We start from the raw sequence: 12,716 nt of genomic DNA, 5'->3' as shown, positions 1-12,716 counted from the left end.
TACTTGTGATTGTTTAGAGATTTTAAAGGTTTTATAACAATTCTACATCTTCTTTGGCTATTCTACAATCTATTCACCTTTTCAGCACCAGTAGGGTACTTTCTGTGCAGCCAGACACACACACTCAGGCATGCCAAACAAGCATACACAAAAGTTTCAAGAGTGGGGGATGGAGTAAAATATGGAGACAAATTGAAGTGTGATTTATTTTCGCGGAACGGATGTACAGGACTGAGCGGCGGTCATATTTTGTACCGCTATGCGGTACATCTAGTTATGATTGTTTTAGGTTTGTGATTCCATCATTTTTTCCTTAGGATTAAGTGATTCCATATTTTTTCCTCTACATGCAGAATTGATCACACTGACAACCCTGTAATATTTTTTTTCTTCCGCAGAGGATTGGTTATTTGGCAGCCTCCCAGTGTTTTCATGAGGGTACTGATGTCATCATGTTGACAACCAATCAGATTCGTAAGGTAAATAGTTCTCATTTGTTTGTTTCTCAGTTGTTTTGTGATGAAGACTTTTGCAGCCTTCTCAAGGCTTTTCAGGACTGGCTAGCCATAAACGTGATAGACCATTCAGCTTGAGGACCCTGGTCATATTTCAGTGTAGTTATTTTATTTGTACAATTAAAACTTTGTATATATAGAATATTTGTTATTTTCATTATGAGCTTTGTCAGTGGAAAATTATTTAAAAATACAATTAGACGATCCCTATATTGTATTGTCATCTCCAATGTTTTTTCAGTGTGACCTCTTGTAACACTAAAGGAGCAGAAAATGCTATGGGCTGTTTGACAAAATCTCATGATTTCTTTTCTTTTTCTCTCTTTGTCTCCTCTCTGACCCAGGATCTCAGTAGTCCTAATCAGTATGACACTGGTGTTGCCCTGACTGGCTTGTCCTGTTTTGTGACCCCAGATCTTGCTCGTGACTTGGCTAATGACATCATGACACTAGTGAGCACTTACTCATATATATATATTCATAATCTTACTTTGTATGTGTGTGATGTCCATAGTTTTGAGTAGTACTCCAGACTATGGGCATATCTCTCTCATATTCTTTGCTTTTTGTAGATGCTTTTCTACATTATAGATTAATGTAGACAAATGCCATGCTGAATATTTGTTTAATTTTAGATTCTCTAATATATGGGGGCAGCCGTGGCCTACTGTTTAGCGCTTCGGACTTGTAACCGGTTTGTTCACTGTGTGCTGAGTGTGTTTCCCTAATTCACGGATTGGGATAAATGCAGACCAAATTTCCCTCACGGGATCAAAAGAGTATACTTGTACTTATGTGTGATATATATACTTCATTGTTTCCCACAGAATTGGATTCAATTTGTGGCGGTAGCTGACTTGGACAACGGGCGGGAAGTCATTGTCACTTTAAGATTGTATTGGTAGTGTATAGGTCTAATTGAGTGCCTGTCACTTTAAGACGTTTGTGAGGGAACCCTTGCAATTTTAACACAGTTAAAAGTTAAAAGGCTGCTGATGTGTGGATGCAATTCATAATGTTTTCTACGTAGTTAAAATAAAGGTTCGTACTTCTCCTTGATAAAAGCACTTTTGAGTCTTGGAAAACACTTTTCTATTTACATCGGGATTTTGCAAATATCCATAAGACCTTTGCAGAGTTAACTTGGATGCAGCAGTTTTTAACAAATTTGTGCAGCACGGTCACGATGCTTAGCGGATTTAATAGCAATTTAGCCCGTCATCTTCTATGCAATGCATCTATGTGGCAACAACAATCGTTAATGTTTTGTTAAATGCACATGCAGAGGAGGGGCAGCGGGTTTGTTACGAGAGAGAGCGGGGCGGGGCAAGGAAAGGCTGTGTGCATAAAAAGCGCAGCTCAATGAAATGATTTTATCTTATCTTTAATTTAAATAGTACAGCATCCCAGATAGCAAGAGGCTGGCGGACCACTGTCGGTCCATTGGGGACATAGCTGGCGGTCTACTGGCATTTTGCTCATCGGTTCTCTGGCGGTCCGCTGGCGGGTTGCAGACAAATTGCCCAATATGTTGCCACTATTGGTCTAAAATCTTTTTCATTTGTTCAGTTATACTCCATATATCATTTTATTAACTTTTCTTAATATTCATGACAAGTTAAATTTAAAGAGATGGTGGTCCAACGGCGGACCACAAGTGGCACGCCACTGGTAGCATAGCACCAGCGGTCCGCTATCTGCCAATCTGATTTTGCTATCTGGGATAGGCCATTAATGTGTGGTGGCCACAATCATGGCGCACCGCCACAGATTAGTCAACGTATGGAAAACACTGTACTTATATAATATAGCCATCTTTTCAGCTTTGGATATTGCATTCTGCTAACCAAGCAGCATGCTATGTCATTTTTCCATCAGTCTTCCCACACTTCCAACCATGTGTGTGTGTGTGTGTGCGTGTGTGTGCGTGTGTGTGTGCGTGTGTGTGTGCGTGTGTTTGTCTGTCCTGATTCTTATCTGTTGTTTATATTGTTACTATTATGAGCAGTTTTTGAGTGAATATTTTTTTTTTTTGTTGCAATTTTTCCCAACAAGATGTCCCACACTAAGCCTTACATCCGGAAGAAAGCTGTGCTAATCATGTACAAGGTGTTCTTGAAGTACCCAGAGTCTTTGCGTCCAGCATTCCCCAGGCTCAAAGAAAAACTGGAGGACCCTGACCCTGGTAAATGAAGAAATATATGTTTCTGAGGCTGTATGTTAAAAATGATTTACTCCACTCACTTGATTTTCGCCCTGTTTTCTCCATTTGCACCATCACTTCACTATACTCTGGGACCTCTCTTAGACCCTAGTTTGACTACAAAAAAGCTGCCATGTTTGTGATATAAGGGGATCCGGTATCTTGCTATTTTTCCCATGAGAAAATAACATGGGGATTTTGAATAACTGCACCTGTTACACTCTCACAGGGACAAAGAACTCTAAAATTCAGAGGTTTTGCCCTAAATACTTTTGTCCTCTGCCTTCGAGTGGGTTCTGTGATCTATGTTAAGACGGCAAACTTAGCTCTAGAGTAGCAAAAATCAACCTTGCAGTGCAACTTGCAATAGGTAGTTAGCTCTGATTAGCACCTGAATCTCCTTATATGGGCAAAGATGGCAGCTTTGGGTCCTTTTTGTAGGCCAGTTTCAGAGGTCTGTTATCAACACCATAAGGTCATTTACCCGCTGTCTTTTGAAACCCTATGCAAGTGTTATTCTATCAGGTGAAGCCAGTGAGACAACCACAATGGTGTGATGTTGCCCAATGAACAAACCACAATCTTGAAATTTTAGTTGATGATTAAATGTCATACAAATGATTGGGATTAATAGTTTATTGAATTAATTTGTCTTGTTCCGTTCATTTTATGCCAATATTATAATACATGTTTAATCATAGTTTATAATACACATGGGTCTAGAATGCCTGGCTAACGTCAGACCTCATCTCATTGAGATGGGGTCTGGGAACTACACGTTTATTTTCTCGTATTTGAAACGTGGTTTACGAATGCCCAGAGCCGTTTATTGGGCACTACGAATGTCTATCAAATGCGTCTGTACGTAGCTCATAACCGCTTCGGTGTGTCGTCATCGTCTTGCTGTCCCCCCTTCCGTTCTGTGATTGGATCCTTCGTTGAGGTGAAAACGAAGTCCATGGAATCCAGGCTGCCTAGCAGCGTGAATAAAATTGCGCGCAAGGCAGCATGGGAAAACCCAGGCTAGGGTCATTCTATTATTCGGGGTACATTTCAAGTGTAGAGAAACCAAAAAAACTGAATGAGTTATTATCATTAAACTTTTTTATAGTCATAGAACCCACTTCAAAGTTAGCATGACAAGTATTTGCTGAGCTTAAACCTGTAAGACTTCAAGTATTTATTTGAAGAAATTATGTAATAACAGAAAAATGTTAGAGACAAACTCGGTAAATTATATATAGCAAATGTGATACATTTTTAAATTATGCCTTCCATAAGAGAACTTTTGTCTCTACAGTCACTGAACCAACTTTACATTTGATAAGATTGCTACTTTTTGTCATGAAATTAAAAAAACAACACATTACAGTAAGTTTTCGAGAGGTGCATTTTTTTTTAAAGAGAGCTTTAACATATATAATTTCTAAAAAGAAATCCTGTGGTAAAAATATTAGTTGTAACACATCTTCTGATATACATTTGAGACAAAAAAAAACATATTTAATCATCATTTTTAGAGAAACAAACAGAGTTGACACTCATTAAATGCTATTGAACACAGAGTTGACAGCACATCATTGTCAACTCTGTTCTCATTAATCTATGCAGAATTAACACTGAATTAACACAGAATTAACAGAATTGACAATAAGAGCTGACATTTTCCATCAGTTTATGGTTTAGCTCTAGCCTGGCAGGCCATCCTATATCATTGCTTATATCCAAGGGGCGGGCAGAGAATTGTCTTTCAAACTGCCTAGGCATGCAATAGGCCAGCGCTATGACCATATCCGTATCCGGTCGGCAAAACGGCAAATACATCCTTCTTCGAAAGGAATGACTTAAATGCATTGTGTTGCTCAACTTTCAAAGAAAAGCACAAGTCCAACTCCTCCAAAGTTGGCCTAACGCGCCGATTCAAACAACCGCTCTTCGTTCGCCATAGCCACCTTCCTTGTTGTTCACCATCGCAGGACTGTCGTCATCCTGTTAAGCCCGCCTTAAGACTCTCTAACAAAATAGAGCGCTGTGATTGGATGACGTCCACGGTGTCAGCCAATAGAAATCCCTATGGTTTGCTACTAGACGTACAGGCTGAGCAAATTAATTTGCCGCCGCTAGGGTGCGTCTAGATTTCTAGGCTAGTTCAGCTCCACATCCTAACCTCAAACTAGTTACCGCATGTTATGTATAAAACCAGAATTTCATAGATTTTAATCATATTATTGTTTTTTAAAAATTGAGCGAGAGTTTTACTCCAGTAAGGCAATAACAGAGTTGACGAATAATTAATCTACTGTTGGTGTATCCTCAACATTTTTTTAAAATTAATGAGAGCAGAAGCTTAACATATCTCACTGCCTTTCCAAAGTTTCCTGTCAGAGGAATTAACATCTGTGTAGGCGTCATGCTTCATATTCAAAGTCTTTTGTGGAAAAAGTGTATTATAAGCAGTTTTATAACAGAGTTGACAAGAACTTTGAGACGGACAAAAATGATATTTTTTTTTAAACTTAAATCTCACATAATACAGAAAATAGACATTGTATGTAACTGCTGTTATAACTGTTAGTAAATTAATCTCCAAAAATAGATTGTTAAACTTGACAACTTTATGTTTTGTCAAGTTGAATGCATGAATCTGTAGTCGGAGACAGTCAATAATATGGGGTTAGAAGTCATGTAGTTAATATTTTGTGGATAAATTGGGTCTAAAATAAATATTAAGCATTGTTATTGGTGAAAGGTTGTTTTATAAGCATAATTGTTCAAAATTGATTCCATAAAGATTTATTTATTTTTTGATAATAACTAAATCTTTATCATGGAGACGCAAAATCTATCCCGAATTATAGAATGACCAGTGTTGGGAATAATGTGTTAAAGTAACGCGTTACTGTAATTCCACTACTTTTAGTGGTAATGAGCATGTAACGAAGTATTTTTGTAAATTAAGAAACGCAATTACAATTACTGAAATTTCAAAGAGCTTGTTACTTGCGTTCTCTGTTGATCTTGAATGAACGACTGCAGACAAGATGACATATGCACATTTGCTGCTTCTGATCTAACGTCTCCCGACCTTAGCTGTGTTTCCAGCGATTGTGTTTCATGTTTAGATTGCAGATGCATTCTTTACAGTAAATAGGAGCCTCCTCACATTCCTCCTTATTTCGGATTTATGCTAAAACACACAAGAGTGCATTAGGCTACAATTTAAATGGGCATCTTAAAAGCCTTTTCCCTTTCGTTTCCATCTCGTAAGCTCCACTACAGTAAAAGCGCATTGTTGTTTATTTTATCTCTGCTCTTTTTCGCCTATTGCGCAAAAGCATCAAAAGCATCGTAATTTCTCATTATTACAACATAGCCACGCCACAACACCAATAGGCCTACATACAGTAGCCTATATATAGCCTTGGCACAAGCAAGCACACGTTTAACTCGAGAGGAAAATGCAGATTTCACTTACCAGATAAAGAAACCTCCAAATAGCCTTGAGTTATTTGCACAGTATGTTTACATCGGAATTGGCGTCCATGGTGTTATGGATTCATTTGTCTGTGACGGAACATGCAACTTCTCTCTGGAAAACCGTATTAGCTGAAGAGTAACCTTCTGCATAGTGCGCGACAACCCCAAATCCTCGGATGTGCATTAGAACTTATTTCGGTAGGTCAGCACTTGTGCAGCGCAGGCTTTTCCCAAACTGATGGTGCTTAAAATGCTATATAATACAACTGTGTTCAAAGCAGGAAGGTTGTATGTGTGTGTGTGAGCAGACAATAACCGCTTTGAAAATAGGCCATTTAACATTGTTTCACATTACATCCCATTGAACTCATTCCATGTAGCCTACAGAAGGATTGCAATAATAATAATGATAATAATAACTCATTATTATATTGCAGAATTCAGTGTCAGTGCACCACCATGCATACTACTACTAGTAGTAGTAGTAGAAGGCAAGCAGTTGGCAGTGTACTGTACATATCTATCAAACCACCTAGATGGTGAGGGTGGTGCAAAACAAGGTCAGGGAAGCCTTCATGCATTGTAGAATGTTTTGGGGTTGGAAAAAGTTTGAGAACTCATGCACAAGGCTATTGATTTGAAGGCCCGTTGAAACTACAATAAATAGGTCTAAAAATTAGATTTATTGTGTGTGTGACTGTTCAGTACTGTTCATATTGACATTTTAAAAGCAGACTTTAAAGTTACTTTCTCTAGTAACTAATTACTTTTGATATACAGTAATTGGTAAGGTAATTCAATTACTTTTGAAAGAAGTAACTGTAACTAATTACTAATTTTCAGTAACTTGCCCAACACTGAGAATGACCCACATACATCTTTATAAAGACAAATCAGTTATGGGCATTGAACTTTGGAATAGTTATTGTGAAGTATCAAGATACGGTGGACAAATTACATTTTTGTCTGTTCCTGCCAGGCCAAATAATTGAGATCAGGTGATAATGTTAATAATTGTGACAAACAATTTGTCGATTTATGTTTATGTATAGTTATTGTTGAATGTTCAGAGTAATCAAATGCATGACACATTTTTTTTTTTTACTCGAACAAAGAGTTTGTTACTTTACTTTCACATCTAGGGTGTAGGGCCATGCATAAATTGATAAATATAAAGTCTTTGTATTGGTAATCTCTGTTAACATTTGTTTGAAATAGATTAACATGAAAGTTTGTACTGTATTGAACCTGTATTGAATTAACACATGGAAGTAACAGGCAAATCATTTGTTACAAATATCAGTCACATCACCTTGTCTGGCTTATAGTCCAGTTGACAAGTGTCACTCAACAAGAAAATGTTCCCTCACCTGTGACACAATGTTGAATAGAACATTATCTAGTTTCTATGACTATGTGACAATGTGGCTAACATCTGTTTACATTTTCTAACATCTTTGTCTGAATTTTTTTAATGTAATAAGAAAAACAGACACATATCAATCGCGGCAACACTTCAGGATGTAGACATTTGAGTTACTATCCAATCAGTGCATGCAACAATGTGTGCAGCTTTTTTTTAAAAAAGGTCTGCGACACCTAAACAAACACCAATTTTGGTGCTTTTGCGTCAAGTGACTTGTTACCTGGACTATAAGTTGGTATGTACTGCTTTATGTTTTGGACGGTATCTGCCAGCTGTATATGAAGTGCAAAGTGCTTTGGCTTTTAGGTCTGGTATGATTACTGGATGATTACATTTGTGAGTTCAATCAAAGCGCTCAGTGCCTCTCTTGTTGCCAGGGGTCCAGTCAGCAGCAGTGAATGTCATCTGTGAGCTGGCCAGAAGAAATCCTAAGAATTACTTGTCTCTGGCTCCCCTCTTTTTCAAGCTGATGACCTCTTCCACCAATAACTGGGTACTGATTAAAATCATTAAACTGGTAAGTCCTGACTGAAGTGCATGTGATTTTTTTTATTCTGTGTTCATTCAGGCATTTTCATTCATGCTTCTCACCTGAAAGCACCTGACCTTGGTGCAATAATTTGACTTTGGCTGTCACACCCTTTTAGTCAGCATAATAAAAATGGGTTACACTTTACTTGACAGTATCGACATGAGTGACATGACACTGTCATGAACGTGTCATAAACAAGTCATAAACGTTTATGACATAACACTTCTGTTATTAAGTGACATTCGGTTTTTGTCATAACAAGTTAGGGTTAGGATTAGGGTTAGTGTTGGGATTAGGGTTACAGGTTAGGATTAGGGTTAGAGTCATGTGTTCATGACAGTCACTCACTTGCAAACTGATTATCATTGACAAAAAGGTATCATTAACCAAACAACGTTATTAAAAGAGGCACACTCAATATACACCCAGCTTCACGGCTTGGAGATAACCATTATAACTAGCCTGCTATCATTATTGTTAACTCGGGGGTGGGCAAACTACAGCCTGTGGGCCGGATCCGGTCCGCCACACACATTTAATTAGGTTATCATAGGCTGCTCGCTCTTTTTTTCTTGCGATAGGCGATGTTGTGGTTAGCTTTACTGCAAACTGCTTTTCACTCTTGTTAGAGAAAGTTTTGCAATGTCAGTGTGAAAACAGAATGCTACATAGAGAAGATACTCATTGCAGCAGATATAACTTGAACGTTCTGCTACTCCATTTAATTGGGAACGCGTTTGAGCGCGCACAAGAGGGAGAGAGAGAGCGGCAGGTTACAGCTGGCTTGTTATTGTTGATTATTGATATCTCATTTAAATCATCATTATTGTCATTTAAATGATAGAAAACATTGTTTTTCAAAACCAAATGTGGCCCTTGAGCCCATCCCTGTGTTAACTACCAGTCATTATGGGTTAACGTTAGCTATTTTCCAACAGAAGCAAACTACAATCGTGTCAGTAAACCTGTGACCTTAATATTGCCTTAAAGCCTTGGGAATTGGACAAGATTCCATCTGTAATTCAATGACTTTATTGAACAGCGCAAGACTACGATTCTCCCATAATGTTAAGTTAGTTGTGTTTTAGAACTAGTAGATGGGATTTCACAGGAAGTGTGCACTCTACCAGTTCAGTTGAAGTTGTTACAATAACCCCATTTGCTATGCCTGGTTTAATTTTAGAATGAACATATATTTCACAGAGTAGCATTGATTTCCTCAGGTAATCTACAACTTTTAGGGTGTTCTACATATTCTGATTCTGCAATGTTTGACAGACATACATGTATCAACAGTAACTAAGAGAGGCAGGATTTATGAACTGAAAGATCTGCCCTCCACAATTAGCATTTTCTTAAAAACTGGGCTCTAGTTGTCAAAGTCAAAGTCAAAGTCAAAGTCAGCTTTATTGTCAATTTCTTCACATGTTCCAGACATACAAAGAGATCGAAATTACGTTTCTCACTATCCCACGGTGAAGACAAGACATATTTTACCAATTTAAGTCCACAGACAAACATAACATTCAAGTAAACAAAAAAGTAAGTAAATAAGTCAATAAGAGGGCACATATAATAATGAAAAAATAAGAGCAGCAAAATTTGGTTGAAATTGTGCATAGACAGTCAATAAAATACTAGTGCAAAGTCAGGCCAATAAAAGGCTTGGGTAGTTCTGTTTGACCTAAGTAAGAAAGAAAGTGGCATAGTGGTGCAAGTTATGTAAGAGCAGCAGAAGTGTTGTGTTTTCAGGACAACAACACCAAGTTGTAAAGTGTACAAGTGTGCAAGTGTGCAAGTGGAGTAGTGCAGGCGGCCATTGTGGGTCCAATGTCCAGGATGTTATGTAGCTGAGGGTGGAGGGGGGAGAGGAGGGAGAGAGTTCAGCATCCTTACAGCTTGGTGTATGAAGCTGTTGGTGAGTCTGGTAGTGCGGGAGCGCAGGCTTCTGTACCTCTTCCCAGAGGGCAGTAGATCAAACAGATTGTGGCGGGGTGACTTGCATCACTCACAATTTTGGTGCCTTCTGCGGGTGAGGTGGGTGGTGTAAATGTCCTTCAGGGAGGGGAGTGAAGCACCAATGATCCTTCCAGCTGTGTTCACTATGCGCTGCAGGGCTTTCCTGTTGTATTCAGTGCAGCTTCCGCCCCACACAGTTGTTCTTTAAAGATGTGCTGAACATAATTTGTAGTTTTATAGCGTAAATAAGCAGACATACATTGACAAGATAATTATGAGAGGATATTTGTCTTTCAGTTCGGTGCCCTCACACCACTGGAACCACGGCTGGGGAAGAAGCTGATTGAGCCGCTCACCAACCTTATTCACAGGTACCTCAATTGACAGTGACATCCTATAGCCCATTTAACTATGAAAATGCCTTATGGATATGTAACACTACCTCTTTTTCTGATGTTTTTATGTTGTCACAGCACTTCTGCCATGTCCCTTTTATATGAATGTGTGAACACCGTTATTGCAGGTCAGTATGTGCAGAATTTTGGGGTGTAAAAATGGTTATGGCTATTATATTCAAGGGGCATAACTACAGCCTATAAAACATATAGTTAGCTCACCAAACTGCAACTTTCTGTGTCATCACACAACAACCCTTTACCAGTTGAAATGGTAACTACTTTATTTATAAAATAAACTAACAATAAAAACATGCAAATAATGAGCCAGTATGAGTAGACCCAATGCAACTGCTAGACTATTAGAAAGCACCTGATATGAGCTGGACATTGAGGTCAGTGATTTAATGTTAGGCCTATCTCTTGTCTCGTCACTAGACCCTTTTTACTGGGGCACGTGCCCCTGTATTGAACTGTTGTGTCCCAGACTGTCCTGAAAAAGGAAGATATAGCATGTATACTGTAGATGGCCAAGATAAATATATCTTATCTTAGATTAACTAGCTGAACAACACAAGTGACCACTACTGCATAATTTCATGGATTGTTGAAATGAACACTATTTTTGACCATTTCTGAACTGTGAAAGTCAGCAAATATGTTTGTGGTTGTAAAGTTATTGCAATCATCATAACTATTCCACCTGTGTCTGCATGGTTACAAATCTTAAGTGCAAAATAGTTTAGGATGCAGCACAAATATTTCTATCCATAAATAAAAATAATCAAGTCTAACCTCTGAATTTCTTTTCAAAGTGCACCAGATGATGCATTTAAATTAGGGCTGTCAAACGATTATTTTTTTTTAAAATCAAGATTAATCGCAGAATTACTATAGTTAATCGTGATTAATCACATATTTTATCACATGATTATAATTCTATTATTTTGCATTTCTAAACATTCCAGAAGTCCATCAATGTAAAGCCATTTTTAGCAGTGTATCTTGATTGGGAATCAAATGAAGGCAAACAAAGTTACTTCATGAACTTAACTTTAAGACATATTTGATTATTTCAAATATGATAACACCTATAGAGTAGCCTGTCATCTGTCATCAAGATCCAAAGCTCCAAAATTCGGAGGTATAATTTTTACAGACCTTATGTTGAGATGTTTGGGCACGATTCTGATTGGGTCAAATGGGAGGCACTGGTTGAAGTGACATGGAATAACCCAATAGCAGTTCAACTCATTGTCAGTTTTCACCAGTACTAAGTTGACAAATCATTGAAATACATACGTGCCATTTTTGAGGAAAATTTAGTGAAAGTGTAAAATTCTAGGATTGTGTGTACACATAGTCCCATTACAAGTTGTATGTAAAGACTAGGGGTGTCACGATTTAGATTTTGTAGTCGAAATCGATCAAAATTACATCTAGTTCTTGAACTTCGAACTCAAAGGTAGAATCGACGATGTAGCCAAACCCCCAATGTCACGTCCAGCATACATGCCAAGATGCAAAAACACACACGTGTTGAACTGCGGCGTAGGGGTGGGCGATATGGACAAAAAATAATATCTCTATTTTTTGTGATTTTGACGATAACGATAATCAGTCGATATCCTTTAAAACATTGTTTTTGTTTAAGTCTGAGTTACTTTACAGCTCATTATTTATGAATAGAATCATTACAATAATAACCAATAACCTAACCTGTGACTTTTTAACCAAATCAACCAATGCATTGTCACTCTGACACATTTCCAATTCTGCCCCCGCTTGTGTGTGTGGCAATGACATGGTCTCAGCTACATTAGAGAAGATGAATAGGCCTAACAGTTTCCCAAGAGAAAGTCTGAAGCTGATGTTCCTTTCAAACCTTTACATAGGATTCACTGTAAAACTAAGCAGACCAACAGAGTACATCTCAGTTATTTCCTTCTATGTTTTGTTTAAGAGCAATCATGTAGGCTAGCATTCCAAGTTACAGAATAGAAACTAATGCGTTAGCTTATGGCTAATGTATATGAGAAATCCCATAGAGAACTTCAGTCCATTTACAAAAGAGTTACATTAGAATAGTTCTTTGTTTACAACTGACTCAAAGGCTAATGTTTTCTCTCCATATAATACCGTGTAGGAAAAAACGTGACTGTCTCATCAATGCTACTTGAACAGAAGTAGCCACATAAAACCTCAAGTA

General features: G+C 38.0%; 1 protein-coding gene across 5 annotated transcripts in view; it reads left to right on the top strand.

Moving 5' to 3' along the window:
* Window positions 1–12,716, top strand: part of ap3d1 (adaptor related protein complex 3 subunit delta 1) — an 83,884-nt gene that overhangs the window by 25,551 nt on the left and 45,617 nt on the right. For all 5 annotated transcript variants that reach the window (XM_048251676.1, XM_048251675.1, XM_048251677.1 and 2 more), the window contains exons 4-9: window positions 399–479; window positions 860–967; window positions 2,571–2,700; window positions 7,999–8,138; window positions 10,410–10,483; window positions 10,586–10,635. In XM_048251676.1, coding sequence (XP_048107633.1) covers window positions 399–479; window positions 860–967; window positions 2,571–2,700; window positions 7,999–8,138; window positions 10,410–10,483; window positions 10,586–10,635 — 583 coding nt within the window. The remainder of the gene's footprint in view (window positions 1–398; window positions 480–859; window positions 968–2,570; window positions 2,701–7,998; window positions 8,139–10,409; window positions 10,484–10,585; window positions 10,636–12,716) is intronic.

This window comes from Alosa alosa, chromosome 9, assembly GCF_017589495.1.
Source record: "Alosa alosa isolate M-15738 ecotype Scorff River chromosome 9, AALO_Geno_1.1, whole genome shotgun sequence".
NCBI lineage: Eukaryota > Metazoa > Chordata > Actinopteri > Clupeiformes > Clupeidae > Alosa > Alosa alosa.
The sequence above is the reverse complement of the archived record's forward strand: the minus strand, read 5'-3'. Positions and strand labels throughout refer to the sequence as shown.